The sequence below is a fragment of the Cucurbita pepo genome, chromosome LG11 (genome assembly GCF_002806865.2).
Source record: "Cucurbita pepo subsp. pepo cultivar mu-cu-16 chromosome LG11, ASM280686v2, whole genome shotgun sequence".
In the NCBI taxonomy this organism is placed as follows: domain Eukaryota; kingdom Viridiplantae; phylum Streptophyta; class Magnoliopsida; order Cucurbitales; family Cucurbitaceae; genus Cucurbita; species Cucurbita pepo.
Window position 1 is genome coordinate 6,900,395 of NC_036648.1, and position 16,943 is coordinate 6,917,337.

The following is a 16,943-nucleotide window of genomic DNA, read 5'->3' on the forward strand; positions in this document are numbered from 1 at the left end:
CCGTGACGTATAATTTAATTGGACTAGCTTGCGTCCTAGGATCAATTTTAAATAAACATTTATATTGCATCGTTAATTTAAATTTATTATTCAACAACTATCATTTTACCATTTTATTCGACGTTGACTCGAGAATGTATTCGAGTCTCATAAGTTAAATAAGACGCGTGAGAAAATATAATAATGATTATAATAATTTTAAAAACACTAAAATATATATATTTTAAAAATTAAAAACTAAAATATTTATTTTTAAAATTCTTTTCTAATTAAAATAGAATATACCAAATATTTAATTAAAAAAAATTAATTTCCATTAAATTTAATTAATGCACAAATAAAACTTCTCGAATTAAAGCAATATTTTAATCTGTTTAAATAATTTATTAATTAATATATATATATATATATATATATATATGAACTAATACCTCAAAAATGGTGAATAAAAAAAGTTGCTAAAATAAAAGAATTACATACACGCCATTAATACGAACATGAATCAAAGCAACTAACTCGTAGAGGAATTGTAAGACAAAGTAGGAAGTCCCCATTGAGTGAAGAAGATGACGTTAGCACATACATCTTCGACCTTCATTCTATTCACAATCTCCCTGATTCTTCTCGACAACAAGACCAAAAACGATACCTTCAAACTAAAACTCCTCGACCTCGTAAGCCGATACAATCGAAAACCCTTCTTGCTTCTCTTCAGTGTTTTCTTCATCCATCGACGTCTACACTTAACCACGTCATTACCTTCACAGTGTAGCTTCTCATACTGATTCCACCGACGTCCTCCAATGCCAGAAGCCTCCAAAAGACCCATTTGCTCAGTACTGTAGATCAAGGATTCGAGCTTCGAACTGTTAGGTCAAATATGTATGATATGCTCGGGCTGACGAGGGACGAGTTTCTAAGTTTCGAATATGGACGGGATTGCAGAAATTTATAGAGTGACGGGTGAGGCTCCCCAATGATACGAGTCGAGTATTAAAATGTGGAAGGAGTAGGTGGTAGGAGTGTCTTTATTCATAAAATTCAAAGGAAGAATATTGGAAGGCATGTGCAATGATATATGTGCATGTTAGGTTAAAAAGGCATAAGGCCAATCATTGGGAAAGCAAGAGAATATATTTGTGCGGCTGAGATCTACCAGCTTTATTTATTAATTAATTAATTTATTTATTTATTTATTTATTTATTTCTGGTCCTCGAAGTTTAATATATTATGAATTGTGACACAGGTTGTCAAACTTTGACCCCTCGTCACCCACTAGTTTATTATTATATTATTTACTTGTGGAGGAAAATATTCCACCAACTTTGCAATTAGAGTCCTATAAAAGTGTCTATTTTAATATTTGACACGTCTTTAGTAGGCATTTGATATTTTCGTTTCTAATTTTTAAAANTTTTTTTTTTTTTTTAATGTTGTTCGAGAACGAAGTCGAGTTTTAAGGTTTTGTTCGATGTTCAGTAATTCTAATTATGTTGGATTAATCAATCAGGAGACAATGTAGTTACCGTGTAAGGTAGAATAAGCTTGTTCCTAATGCACTCAATGAACGGTTTTCGACTCGAGTCAGGTAAAACTTATTTATTGATCATCTTGAGGTCATGATACTACTTGTTATCATCTCAGCTTCCATCGTATACTACTGTGATGTCTGACATCTCCGTTGAGAATAATTTAAAAATCTTGATATCATAAATGTAAACACAAGAGTTGATTTGAGTGGAAGATATTGAATCTAAGGAGAAAATTCTTCGACTTGGATTCTCGATCTCAAAAATTGAGAAAATAAGAGTCGAGAACAATGGAGTCGACCATATCAATATATTCAAAGCAAAACGAGCAATTTAGAGCTCTCCAAGAACACCGTTAGCTGTAAGTGTCAAATCGACAATGCACAATGGAAACAATATGCAAGCATTGAAAGGAGAATATCACATCAACACACCAAGAAAACTAATCATTTCTAAATACATACAAACATGAATCTTCAACTTAGACATGTCGCAAAGTATCAGTATGATAATTTAAATGAATTTATATGCATGCTGGTGTATCACACCTAATTTTTAACAAATTAGAACCATGTATATACACCACCGAGTCGGAGAAACACGCCATTGTACACGATTTTCGGTTATGCTGCAATATCAATGTGCACAAACGTCCCAGAAACGAAAGGTACACCCTAAAATCTCTATATGTAACTTTCTTTCTTTACGTATTCCCTTCACGTAAGATCTTTCTTTTCTTCCCCTACCTGTCCACTATTCTCGTTACCTCCTCTCCGTGTCGTCTGCTGCAGCAACTTTCGAGGGGTAACTAGACATATCCAAGTCGATAAGCGACATGTCGAATGGTGTGGATAAAGAGTTTGCGGCATCCATAAGAAGAGAAGACTTCATTGCATCGGAATGTGCTGGTTCGAGGGCTAACTCGGAATCATTCGGAGTACTTGAACTTGAAGACGAGATTGTGGAAAGCTGAATGTCATCTATCTTGTTTCCAAACACGTGTTTGTTTCTTCTAACAGCATCCATCTCAGGCCCGGTAGGCACAAAGGTGCGTGATCGATACTTCCTTGTTCCTTCATCTCCATCGCTATGATTATAAAGAACATAGTCATGATAAGTTGGTGCAAACTGCAAAAGAAATGTGGTGAAGTCAATAAACAAACCAGCAAAGAGATACCAAACCATCTACAAAAGAAGCTAACTTGAAAACTACTCTACATCAAGCCTCACCTGGTGGACCGTGTCGTGGTAGAAGTCGTTCAATTTTACGGCATGTGCAAGACTTCCCGTGAGACCATGCGAACCGCCAATATTAGCTCCTGCATATTCTTTGTATGGGAATGCATAAAGATGGCCTAAAGCAGCTATAAGCATCTCAATGCATATAATGAAATTTTGAAATTGAGCGGCTTCCTCTGCACTCTTGATGAATTGAGTTTTTGCAGCAAGAAACACAAGGACGCCCTAAACCAAAGTACAAAGCAAAGAAATTTTATGAAAACAAAAAAAAAAAGGTTCGGTTTATTCTACATACTTCAGGCTGAAAACATCTAAAATATTATAATAACAATAATAATAATATAAAATAAATAAAAAAAAGGAACATTTTGGTGATACCAATCAAGGAAAAAGGGATTGTTAGCTTGTTTTTGTCCATAGATCAAGAGAGAGCTATTAATCAAGTGCCTGGCCAGGGCAGGTAGAACAATTCCCCTGTATTGGCATTTAATTTCATTCATAGAGAAATTTCCTATACTAATATGTAATTGTTACATGCTTGCACAGTATCAAAGAGATCGTTCATTGAAGCAATTAACATCACGTTTTATCATGTAATTCGGGTTTTCTAAAGTCCAACCCGTCTTTTGTTCTATGATTTTTTAGGAAAATATACTGCAAAACAGTTTTTCCCCCATAAAAGATTACAGTAACACTTCAGGAGCATTATATTTAACCTTCCTCTGAATGCCTTCCAAAAACAAACATAAATGCCGCATACACACTAACAAAGGAAACATCTGTATGGAAACAACATGTGAGAAAAAGGAAAGGTCGTTTACCTGCCAGTAAGTCAGGAAGACAACAGATTTAATGATGATGAACTTCGGGACCGGGTTAAATGGTTGAAGTAAGTCTTTGCATGCCACATAAAACAACGCCAAAGCATAAAGAGCCATTGTGTATGAGAGAGTATAGATAATGGTGAGATAAAGGTATGATTGTTTTGGATTGAAATTTCCATCTTCATACTTCCCTTTCGCATACAAAATAAGTGTAACAGCAACCAATATAGGCTTCAGAATCACAAATTGCAAACAGCCTTGCTTGCACCTCCGTATAAAACGCCTGCGTCAAAAGCTACCCGTAAGGTTATCTGACAAAATTTCAGACTGACATTTTTCTCTCTTGTTAAGAGAGAAAAGATATATTTCTCCAACAGAAAGACATTAGATAAAAAGTCACCTTGATTAGATAAAACTTCTAATAAAGATCATCGAACATGGGGAAGCTTACTTATATATTCCTTACTATTCAAAACAGACTATTATACCAAAAATGAAAAAGAGCTCTGCAAATGGAGAGCAGAAAGCACTTATTAATACAAAGAAAGCTCTGCCCACAATCGAACTTGATTCAGTTTTCTAAATAAAAACAATATCGACAAAATGCAGACTTTCTGATGAAACAAACTCAAAACGAATGGCAGTAATAAGGAAGCACAGAGCACGAAGAAGCAACAAATGCAAGAACAGAACCTAGCCTTATATAGCCAAGGAACCATCGTGATGCACACTTATGCCGAGGCGTTATGCAACAGATTCAGACACTTCGGTTAGTCTCCCTCCCCAACCTACTGAACTGGCCCTCTATTCATTCATCAAAGCATGCAACAACTGACAAGTAAGCTCTTTCTGTCTCTTTCTTTCTCTAGTCCCTCCAACCCTCCCTCCTCTCCATCTCTCTCTTCATTTCACTCTCTATATATCTCTCTCTTTATCTCATTCTAACAATTCTCTGCCTTTCGCTCCATTTGTTTCCCTATTTTCCTCTCTCCATCTCATATCACTGTCAGTCTCTTTAATTTCACTCTTCCGCTGTCTTGAATTCAAGAGTGGGTTGTTTATCATTTGCACATTNTCTCTTTAATTTCACTCTTCCGCTGTCTTGAATTCAAGAGTGGGTTGTTTATCATTTGGGATCATCTTACCTTCTATCTAACTAAGGCAGNTTAATTTCACTCTTCCGCTGTCTTGAATTCAAGAGTGGGTTGTTTATCATTTGCACATTGACTCTTCATCAAACAAAGGTCCAGGTCCAAAATGAGATCCAACCTAGAAATGATGCTCGCTTGGCAAATCCCCAAGGTATTGGATTTCAAAACCTGGACAACTAGGCCAACCCATGGTGATTGCAAAAAGGCACTACATTTATTGAGAAAATGTATTCAATAAACATGTGGGGTTTAATAGATATTGAATACGACAAAATGCTAAACCATCAAAAGGAGTTTATTTGACTTGCTATTGCTAGTGACATTGTCTCATAGAATCAAGAAGCGAAAGAACAGCTTGGGAAAGATATTATTTTAGATGAATGGACGAATAGCAAGCACAAGAAGAAATAACAAGAAACACAAATAGTTCAAAATATTTTGATACCTACTCCTTGGACTACATTGTGTCCGTTCTAAAGGTTTTGAGCCCTCTAGCTTGAGACATCTAGATCCATATCCTCCTCAGAGATATATCAATGAGGCTACGAATCTAGCACTGAGGAAGCAGTAGCTAATACTTATGGTGAAAACAAATGAAAGTACAGAGAAGTATNTCTAGCACTGAGGAAGCAGTAGCTAATACTTATGGTGAAAACGGATGAAAGTACAGAGAAGTATTNAAAACAAATGAAAGTACAGAGAAGTATTTTTTTTATTCAAGTCCAAACATTGAGCAAAAGATAATGAAGGGATTAAGGGATGTTGCCCAAAAAGAGAGCAGAAGGTATTTTTGATAAATTATACCCATGACTATTAGGAAAATAATTACTAGAGACGGGGAATTTCACCACTTGCTCTTTCATTTGTGCTTTGCCCTATCATTATTATTATTATTATTATTATTAAGAACAACTTCACTGAAAAGGTTAATGTGTTTATTTCTAAATTAATGCAGAATGAATAAAACAACGAACTAAAGGTACCCTTTTTTTTTTGGATGAGAAACTAAGAACCCATATGTCCACTCAAAAACAAAAGAACAGCCAAAGGGCTTGGGATAGAGAGACCCCCTCCCCAAAGCAACTCTATAAGAAAGCCTTCCAATCGCTATTGTTAGTAATCATGGAGAAGGAATAGTATACATCTATCACATTAGAAGAATTTAACATAACTCAACTTATACTATTATATGCTGCCGTAATAACTCAAAAATTATATCAATCCAAAATAAAACAAAGTTTAACTTTTGCAAACTTACCCATCTAGTGGTAGTGGAGGAAGGCAACATGTCATCAAGTACCACGATGGCTTTAATACACGACCACTTAAACTTATTACAACAGCTCCAGGACCACCAACCCATGCCAGACACAATGACAGAAAATTGTAAATGACCCAAGCTTCATAGCTAAAAGAAATCATAAAGTTAATAGTTAGATATTTGATCCATAACTGTAACCAAAGGACAATGAAATTAAAGTTCTTTACTATTAAATGAAGCCATGAGAGTTAAAATTATCATATTCCATTTTTATTCTATTTTTTAGATTGCATACAACCTCTATACACTAGGAACCTTCGGATAAAGGAGTGCTCAAGAGAACCATGTTTTAGATGGCAATTAAGAACCAACACTGGCAGGAAAAGGAATGGCCAAGAGGCTGTTAAACATATGATAGTGAAGAAAAAACTAGAGAAGTTTGTACTTTTTTTGTTGGCATTAGCAATCTTCCGCAAGTAGACCCCAAACAATTAATTACATTGGCTTCTAAACTATGAATGCTTTGAAAGTTAAACCCTTGTCAAAATTAAAGATGCGAGAAAAGTAAACAAGCAGCTCTGCATAATAGAAATAGACATAAACTTCAGAATTTCATAAACAGTTTGATTTAGCAGTGACTACTTACACTTCCCGTATGGAATTAAAATAGATTGAACTCGAAGGTAAAACAAGAGACAAGAAGGACATCAGTGCATAAACCTGTAATCCAAGGAAGCACTTTTAGAATTTGCGAATAATGTATTGCAAAAAGGAAAACAAAAAGAGAAAGAAGGAAAGAACACAAACAAAGGATTTAGTTAGAAATTACATATATAAAAGCATAATAAGGCACATCTTGAGAATAACCAACAGTAAACTTCGAGAATTTGGAGCCAAGAGATGGTGTGAAAAGGAGAGATGAATGAATAACATATTATGCAAACAATAGTTGTAGTCAGATACAACTATAATNTGAATGAATAACATATTATGCAAACAATAGTTGTAGTCAGATGTATTTCCTCTGTCACGATTGTTAGATGAATACGACTCTCCACAATGGTATGATATTGTCCACTTTGAGCATAAGCTCTCATGGGTTTGCTTTAGGCTTCCCCAAAAGGCCTCAAAACAATGGAGTTAGTATTCCTCACTTATAAACCCATGATCATTCTCTAAATTAGCCGATGTGGGACTTCCATCATCCAACACCTCCCCTCGAACAAAGTGCGCCTCCCCTTAATCGAGGCTCGACTCCTTTGGAGTCCTAGTCATTTTTTACTGCCTTCAAGGAGGTTTGGCTCCTTTTCTTTTGGAGTTCTTTGTTCGATATTTGAGGATTTACCAATCCATTGGCACGACTAAGTTTAGGGCATGGCTCTGATGCCATGTTAGACGAACACGACTCTCCACAATGGTATGATATTGTCCACTTTGAGCATAAGCTCTCATGGCTTTGCTTTGGGCTTCCCCAAAAGGCCTCAAACCAATGGAGTTAGTATTCCTCACTTATAAACCCATGATCATTCTCTAAATTAGCCGATGTGGGACTTCCATCATCCAACAACGGTTAACCATTTGTAATCTAAGAACACAATATATTCATGGTTTCTAACTCTATTCTTGAACGTAGGTCCAAATAGTTCTGCACCAAAATGTTAATAGAGGAACTTGGTCCCAATCATACGATTGATTGCATTAGAAGAATTGGATGATTCCACACCACATATTTTTAATTTGAAACAGATTATAGGAAAAAGAAAATTTTCCATTTGTCATTTACCCAGCAAATTAATACTCTTAAGAGCTAGCAGGGAAATTTTTTACTTGTGGGTTTTTCTTTTCCATATCACAAAGGACTAGGAGAGGTTCTTTATGGAGATTAGGATTGATTGCATTAGAAGAAAGGCAACGGATTTATAAGGGAAAGCACCAGAGCTTCCTAAGCTACAAAAGATCTCTCTGACTTTGGAGTTAACATCATATAATCATTCTGAACAAGACTAACTCATTTGCTCATTTCTGCTTCAAAACAAATTCTTTAAAGCTTGCAGCTATTAACCACGTTCTACTGATTTTATTATTATTATTTTCTTTTTTGGAGCAGGGGAATGTAAAAATTCCAGGAACATCCCTTAGAAAGGAGCCTGGTGCAATGTTGTCGTCAGTATAGAATGTGTTCCGTATGCTACAGCACCCATGGATGAACAAATTTTCTTATTAAAAAAATAAAGATTTGAGTACATGGAGAAACACAAAAAGAAAAAAGCTTGTACAAAGAGAACAAAATGCAGAATGAACTCCCTTCTCCATGCTTTTTCTTCCCTTCGAGTGATAATCCTAGACAGGTTCCTTCTGGAATCCTATGTGATCAATGATTTATAAAGGTCCTTCTTCTCAGTAGCAGTCGTTCTTCTCAAAAAGGGAAAGATTCAACCTTATTAAGACTACTTGGAACGGTATGCCTCTATAGCTCCTTTCAATGTTTAGACTACCTAACAATGTAAGCCAATATATTAGAGATGCTCATGCTTGTTCGGGGCATCTTGGGCTTGATAAGAAGAACAGGGCATTTCCATGTTCATTCTGATGTTCATTTCATTACTTCCCTTTGGATTTTAGCAGCAACTTGTTTTCCTTCTGAAATTTTCTCTCAATTTTTTACGGTGGTTGCTCCTTATTGTTGCCCTGGTTTTTTGTGACTTCTATTGTATTTCTTACATTTTCCTTAATGAATGTGGTGCTATTATCAATAATAACCATAGCAGTAAAAATAATACTAAAATCGACAAATCATTTCTTAATTAAAAAAAAAAACTTCCACTGTTAGTACACGAAACAATGGGAATGGATCCATATTTTCTCTTCATAATGAACTGTCATGAAGCTCTTCTCCTTCTCAGGGAAATCTCCTTCAAACGAGCATCATATACAGCCTAGACATCCTTTATCCAGGGTCAAAGAAATCCAATCCTAGCTATCTAAACTGTTCCACTTTCAATATTTGAACTTTCCCAATTGAAGTCTCCGAAATTTCTCCAAAGTTATGCTAGTTTGATGGAATTTGGAAAGAAGATAAGAATGGAGGCTAAGAAATCTTGAGAAAAAGCTAAACAAACTGCCTCTCTCACATTTCAAACTTATACTCAACTTCCTCTATGGTCAGAAGTTAGACTCTTGTGATTTTCCAACAACTGAGCTTCCTCCACGGACAAATAATATATTATTTTATACTATAATTATAATATAAAGTAAAGAGTCTAAGAATGCACACAGGATAACAAAATGAAAAACAAACNATATAAAGTACAGAGTCTAAGAATGCACACAGGATAACAAAATGAAAAACAAACAACAAATGAACGAGTGTATAAATTGTTGTGAAATCAAGAAACTCAAGCTTGAATCAAGCATAAGGAACATAATGTGTAGTTGTGCATAAATCAGAGATACATGATCTTCAAGCATGAAAATGTCAACAAGGAAGCTTCAAAACTAAACCACAACAAAAAAAAAAAAAAAAAAAAACGGAAAGATCCGTTCTTAAATATATACAAAATGGGAGGAAGGAAAACTAACCGGGACCATAAAAATGATCCGCACGATATATCTTTGATAAGTAGGTTCCGTATAGTTCAAAAGATGCCGGTAGATATGAAAAACTGCCAGAGCAATGGCTCCAACCGTGCAAATAAACGCAATAATGCTGTAGTAGATAGGAACCACTTCCCCCATTCTGAAAATTGATAACCAAGGTGCGTGCACAAATTATCTACAGGATCAAATTAGTAGTTTTTTGTGAAGGAATGATAATTCATCAACACTAAAGACATTTAACCAGGAAGAAAAATACTTCACTTGCCTGTTGCTGCTTCAGAAGCCTGATCCCGACAACAAATGAGAAGATTCACAGAAACCCTAGAGTCTGCCACCAAATGAAGAATTGACTGGAGGCAGACCGCGAAATAGAACCGTCAAACAACTTCGGCTACTGAACACTCAGTGTATTTCGCATAGCATTGAAAAACTACCAGAATTCCACAAACAAATTGAACGAGAACTCGTATGAAACGCCATAATTGAAACTTATTTCAGAAATTAAGAAATCGATAGAGCATCATCAACTTCCCTGGAGATTGAAAGGTAAGAATGTATAGCAGGCGGATCTGGCGGTGGAAGTGAAATGGAAAAAGAAGAAGAAAGTGTTGGAATTGAAACGAAGAAGACGAAGAGGAAGCTGAGCTGGAAATGAACAATGGCGGCTTCGAGTCTCGCGGAAGAACACCCGAATACCTTGCAAACTCAAAGTACGGAATAAAAATGGTTTAATTATTATAAAAATAAAATAAAATTAATACAAATATATTTTATCATAAATACCCATTTAACTTTTTTTATTTTTCATTTAATACCCTTTAAACTTCTTTAAATTTTCCATAAATATTCTTACCTTTTTAAACAACATAACTTTAAAAACTTTTTTAAAACAAATTTAAGAATTTTAATTAGCTATTAATATTAAATATTTTTTCATTTTTATAAAAAATTAAAAATATCTTTTTTGAAAATGTTAAAATATTAATGAATGGTTAAAAGAAATTAATAGTAAATATATTTTTTATTTTTTTAAATTTTAAATTTTAAATTTTAAAAATATTTATATATATATATATATATTTTTTAAGTTAAAAAGTCGTAGATTCTTTAATTTTTTGAAAGTTAAATTATAATTTTAGTTAATTAATATTGTTATTTCTAAGTCTATTTAATTTTTGAATTTTTAGAAATATTTAATAAATTTTTGAATTTTCAATTTTATATTATAAATAATTCACTGACCTTACAGATCTATTAAATACAAAATTAAAAGTTTGGAGTTCTCCTTTAAACACGTTCATCTTCAAGTCGTCATTTTTTTTTTTTAACGAAAATATTTTTAAAATATATATTTTTGGTCGAGAGTTTGGAGTATGGTTTCCATTTGGATCAAAGGTTTCAAAATGTTACACGTTAATTTTCAAATATTACATTATTACCCTTAATTTTTTAGTNTATTTTTTTTTTAACGAAAATATTTTTAAAATATATATTTTTGGTCGAGAGTTTGGAGTATGGTTTCCATTTGGATCAAATGTTTCAAAATGTTACACGTTAATTTTCAAATATTACATTATTACCCTTAATTTTTTAGTTTAATTTCTAGTTTGGTCTAATGATATTACGTTTTTACCCTTGAGTTTCACTAATACTCATTTTTTATTCATTTGTTTTAATTTTTTATTTACTAATTCAAACCAAAATAATTACAACTAAATGAATATTTATTAATTTTCGACCACTATTAAACATAATTGAAAAACCCATCTCGTAATTATTTTCAATTAATTAATTGAAAGTTAGCACAAATAAATAATAATAATAATAATAAAAAACTACCTAAGGGTAAAAAGGTAAAAGTGCAAAATCTAATACATTAAGGATACAATAAGATATAAAGATAAAAAATGTGATATTTTAAAATTTAAGAACAAAAGTCTTCTAAAAATGTAACGGCTCAAGCTCACTGCTAGCAAATATTATCCACTTTGGGCCGTTATGTATTGTCTCACAATTTTAAAAGGTATTATGTTCCCGTCCTCAACCAAAGCGGGATCTCACAATTCTCACAATCCATTCCTCTCGAAAAACTTAACGTCCTTGTTGGCACATCGCTCGATGTCAGACCCTGACACCATTTGTAAACTACTCGAGCCCACCACTAACAAACACTGTCCACTTTGGCTCACAATTCTCACAATCCATTCCTCTCGAAAAATTTAACGTCTTTGTTGGCACATCGCTCGATATCAAACCCTGATACCATTTGTAAACTGCTCGAGCCCACCACTAACGAACACTGTCCACTTTGATCCATTAAGTATCATCATTAGCTTCAAGATTTTAAAAGGGCATCGGTTTGTTTGAGCAATTTAATATTATTTATTTTTCAAAAACATGTTTATATGTTTTGGGAGAAAAGATTTGAAATAATAATGTGAAGCTAAAATCCAAAAAAGTGGTTGAAATAAATCTGTCACAAAATACAATTAGATTTGACTTTTAATATGACAGCTCACAATAATTAAAATAATTTTTTATAAAAAAAATTAAACTAATTAAACGTACTTAATTACTTAATTAATGCTTAAACGTATCAATTTAGATAATCACTAATGATTATAATTATTTAATTATTTTCAGTAGCTTTCCTTTAGAATAAAATCAAAATTATTATAAAAAAAAAAAAACCATATATATTAATAAAAAAAACAGGTGTGACGTATTATTTCGATCCAAAATTAAGATTAATCCTATTTTTTTAGCACAAATAATAATATCCGTAAAAAGAATTTTTACCGACCGTAATAAAAAATTAACTGGCTACACTCATTTTTGTGCTCGTGTCAATTTTTTTAGCTCGACAACCATTTAATCAAGAATATAAATATTCACTATTTTAACTATGTTTGGGTCGATCCAACTTATTTACACCTCACAATCCTAACATTTGGTTTCGAGAATCTATGAACTCAAAAGCATTTAACTAGCTAACTACCAACTCGAGTAATGAAGCAAATCCATAATTAGTTTCTAGAAGTTAAATTTATTCAAAAGTTTTAATAATACCCTCGAGAAAGTCTAAAGTTACCATTTTGGATGAAAATCGTTAATACTTTCTTTCAAAAACATCCTTCAATTTTTTACCGTGTTTCAAAAATACCATTAACTCAAGAACTATGTTTAATAAATACCCGTAAAATTTTAAAAGTAACATTAACACCCTTTGCCTATGTTTTTACTGTCAATATATGGACAAAAATCCACCGATTATGTATGATATTTTAAGTATTTTTTTAAACCGTTTTTTTTAGTTTAAGATACCTCGAGACTTTTTTTTTTTTAAGTTTTAAGATTTCATTCTCATTTTGACGGTTATGCACTTATTTCGGCTTACTACAGTCTCCTTATTGTTAAGACTCTTTTTGATTGAATAGTGTGAAACTGTATTAACGCTCACCTCCACTCCAAGGGCTCAGGCCTTGGTAAAAGTGGAGTCGAGCTAACCCAGATATAGTTTTTCAGTTCCTTTCTGATAAACAGTACTTACTAATAACGAAAAAGATAATCGTTTTATCAACAGACAGATATCGTGTGTACTGATTGACCAGATGCAACCGATACATGTTGACAGACGACAGACACGACAGAAGAGCAGGAAGTAGCATATCTTTCAAATAAATTGAGATTTTCAAGTTCTAACAACATTATCCACTAAATTATCAATTCACACAAACAAACAGTAAATTATAAGTCAAATGTAACAAAATTTAAGGAACAAGAACACTCAGCAAAGCAAGCTTATGATCTAAGAGACTATACAAGAGATCTTAAAGTAAAACGAGCAAATCATAGGACGATGCTAACATACTCGGGTGGGTCGTAATCAACAATTCGAGAGTCGAAAATGCAAGAACAGTATAAGTTTAGGATTGCTTACTTATAGAAGAACTGCCATAAATGTAGGAGCTGAATCCCCAGAAAGTGATAACTAAAGAGAGGATCTTGAAGCCACTCATAGGATCTTTCAAGAAAATCACAGCACCAATACTCGTAATAGGCACCCGAACCGCGTTCAAGACGCCAGCAAGAATGGTCGATGATAAAAACAGAACAGCAGTTCCTCCCAACACTCCTAACTGGAAAGAAACTGCACTCCAAATAAGCACGAGCAAATACGACGACTTACCACCGACGAAACTTTCAGCTTCTGATTTCATGTTCTGAAAATCATTATTTAGAACGACGCCGAGAGTCGTAAACAAGAAGGCGAAAAACGAAACCATTACTTGTTGTTCCAACACAACGTGGAAAGACTTTCTGTCGAGGAGCTTAATGAAAACTAGCTCGGATAGAGCGAAGATGAGTCCGTGAAGAGCAGAGCCTAATATATCCCATACGAATCCTAATATGTATTGCTGATCGGTTATGCCTCCATATCTATCTGAATTCGAATCCAAACCGATCATCACCACTGCAGCTGTGATAATGAAGGCAGCATTCAATATCGAGGCATTAAGTCGATTCTTGGCAAGAAGGTAACCAAATAATACAGAGAATACGAGCGACGACGAAGCTAAAAGTGAAGCGGTTGAAGCAGGGAGGTATGCATAAGCATATGCATACATGAGGTTATCAGCTGCACTTAACAATCCCAGCACAATATAAGAAACAATGAGCTTCCAATTCAGAGGGGTAGGATGGATATCAGATAAGAAATACATGGGAAACAACAACAGAGCGGGAATAGGCCAGCCGACGACCGATACCCACGAAATGATCCATTTGCTCTTCCCACCGTTGTCGTAATAGACACGGGAAAGTATCGACGAAGCGGGGAACGCCACAAGCATTGCTACACTGCTTAGAGCAAGAAGAATCCAATGTGAGATTGGTTTTCTTCTGAATGCTTCTGAAGCTGTTTGCCTGATGGCCGAGATCCGCTTCCATATTGAAGCTGAAGCCTCTTCCGGGGCGTTCTCCGTTACATCCATCGATATATAAGAATCATCATAAGACATGTGTAGTCAAGCAATATATTCCGTTCGAACCTCGAAGAGAGATGCTGACCTAGACACAAATAGTATAGCTACTGATCTTTAGAAAATTGAAGCAGACAGAGGTTACAGACAACATGGCACATCCAGTCAAAGTCTTCTTGAATAAACAATACAAATGAGTAAAAGATTGAGAAGATTCTTAGTCATTGTTTTCCTATAAGAAAATATAATCAGCATTACTATCAATGTGACAAGTTTGACTTCTACAAACAAAGAATCTAACAGTACCAATTCAAATTTGATAACCCGAACCCAACTCGAGGACAGCAAAACGATGATTGGCTTGTCGAAGTGCTTGATGGATGGCGCTTTAAAGGAGAAGGGAAGATAGTTTGACATTGTGCTATAAGGGTGTCTTTTGATCCTTTTTGTATAATTATGTAACAACCCAACCCACGCTGGCACACCGCTCGGTGTCTGGCTTTGATACCATTTGTAACAGCCCAAACCACTACTAGCAGATATTGTCTGCTTTTTGGCCAGTTACGTATTATCGTCAGCCTCACGATTTTAAAACACATCTACTAGGGAGAGGTTTCCACACCCTTATAAGGAATGCTTTGTTCCCATCTCCAATCGATGTGAGATCTCCCAATCCACCCCCCTTAGAGGTCCAATGTCCTCATTGGCACACCGCCTAGTGTCTGGCTCTAATACTATTTGTAACAGCTCAAGCCCACCGCTAGCAAATATTGTCCTCTTTAGGCTTTCCCTTTCTGGTTTTCCCTCAAGGTTTTAAAACGCATCTGCTAGGGAGAAGTTTCCACACTTTTATAAAGAATGTTTCGTTCTCATCTCCAATCGATGTGGGATCTCACAATCCACCCCCTTCGGGGCCCAACATCCTTGCTGACACACCGCCTCGTGTCCACCCCCCTTCGGGGCACAGCCTCCTCATTGGCACATCGCCCGGTGTCTGGCTCTGATACCATTTGTAACGACTCAAGTCCACCACTAGCCGATATTGTCCTCTTTGGGTTTTCCCCTTCGAGCTTTCCCTCAAGGGTTTTAAACCGCGTCTGCTAGGGAGAAGTTTCCACACCCATATAAATAATGTTTCATTCTCCTCTTCAACCGACGTGGGATCTCACAAACACTCATTGTATAAAGCCAATGTAGGTTCAACCTTTATTAGGCACGTATCGAACACTCATTAAGTACAGTAAATAGACACATAATAATATAGGACAAAAAGAGTTCAAGACCCGACTCATTTCATTTTTCAAACATATGAATGCATAACCGTGTTGAGGTGTATACTTCAATAAATGTGACCTTGCCATGTCTATGTCCTAGATTTGTTTAAAAATGGCATATCAGTAGAATCATGGCTTTGATCATAATGTAGATACAAGGTTTAACCCCAAGAACATTTCAAAGGAAACCAGACCCCTACGCCCATCGCTTTGGTTGAACCATGTCAGAGTAATTAACCCAACACAATTGTAAAACAAACCACCAGAACCATAAGTTTCTATCATTTCTAATTCCTATTGCAATTCATAGCCAATGAAAAACAACGCAGCATCCACAAAATGAAACATCAAAACATAAAGATTCTTCCATAGATGTAAAATTCCACATTAGAAACAGGGGAAATCAATCAAATCCATCACTAAACTCAACTCCAGAAACAACCCAGAAAGTGAAATCCACAACTATAACAAAATCATAAAGAAAACAAACATCTAAATTAAAAAATAAGAACAACCCAGCTCACCCATTAGCAAAATATGCAAGAACAAGACATGAAAAACCTGAGAAAACACAAAGGCGGCTAAGCCTGTCAAGGGTTGACAGTGAATGCTGCGGGTTTTGGCGGAGATACCAAAAAGTTCGAATCATAAGCATAGGACTGAAAGATCAAGAAATACTTTTACCTGTTTATGAGCAGGCGAAGGCCTGAAGCGTATGTGCGGCTGCAGAAGAATTTGGAGAAGATTATGGGAATGTTATTCACACTCAGGGGCTCGGTGTTCGAACAACTGCCACAATCCACGTTTTTTAATATAATATTAGGTTAAATTAATAAAACAAACTCGTTTCAATAATACTTTATTTAAAAAATAAAAAATAAAATCTAAAAAAATCTTTAAAAAAACTGATAATACTTTTATTTAAAAAATACATTTAATTTCAAAAGTTTGAAAAGTAACTTGTTTAACTTACAAAAATGATTTAAAACCTAACTTTTGAGTTTTAAAAATCTATATGAATTTTTTTAAACAATATTAAAAATTTAAATATATTTTTGAAACAAATCACTAACAATTTCAAACCG

The 16,943-nt window shown here is 34.6% G+C and overlaps 2 protein-coding genes across 5 annotated transcripts; both read right to left on the reverse strand.

Moving 5' to 3' along the window:
- Positions 1–1,955: 1,955 nt before the first annotated feature.
- LOC111804738 (transmembrane protein 184A-like) lies at positions 1,956–10,320 on the reverse strand. Of its 2 annotated transcripts, none has more exons than XM_023689512.1 (7): positions 9,868–10,320; positions 9,585–9,741; positions 6,652–6,725; positions 6,003–6,152; positions 3,591–3,876; positions 2,761–2,994; positions 1,956–2,658 (listed from the first exon to the last, which is right to left on the reverse strand). In XM_023689512.1, exons 2-7 carry the CDS (start codon positions 9,738–9,740, stop codon positions 2,293–2,295), a joined length of 1,266 nt encoding a protein of 421 aa, XP_023545280.1. In that variant the 5' UTR covers position 9,741; positions 9,868–10,320; the 3' UTR covers positions 1,956–2,292. The 2 variants fall into 2 exon arrangements, with proteins under 2 accessions (XP_023545280.1, XP_023545279.1); XM_023689511.1 differs by having other exon boundaries at positions 9,585–9,777; positions 9,868–10,318.
- Positions 10,321–13,265: 2,945 nt separating this feature from the next.
- LOC111804743 (probable purine permease 5) lies at positions 13,266–16,640 on the reverse strand. 3 transcript variants are annotated; one of them, XM_023689517.1, is made up of 2 exons: positions 16,543–16,640; positions 13,266–14,667 (listed from the first exon to the last, which is right to left on the reverse strand). In XM_023689517.1, exon 2 carries the CDS (start codon positions 14,621–14,623, stop codon positions 13,529–13,531), a length of 1,095 nt encoding a protein of 364 aa, XP_023545285.1. In that variant the 5' UTR covers positions 14,624–14,667; positions 16,543–16,640; the 3' UTR covers positions 13,266–13,528. The 3 variants fall into 3 exon arrangements, with proteins under 3 accessions (XP_023545285.1, XP_023545286.1, XP_023545284.1); XM_023689518.1 differs by lacking the exon at positions 16,543–16,640 and adding an exon at positions 16,383–16,404; XM_023689516.1 differs by having other exon boundaries at positions 13,291–14,672.
- Between the last annotated feature and the right edge of the window lie 303 nt (positions 16,641–16,943).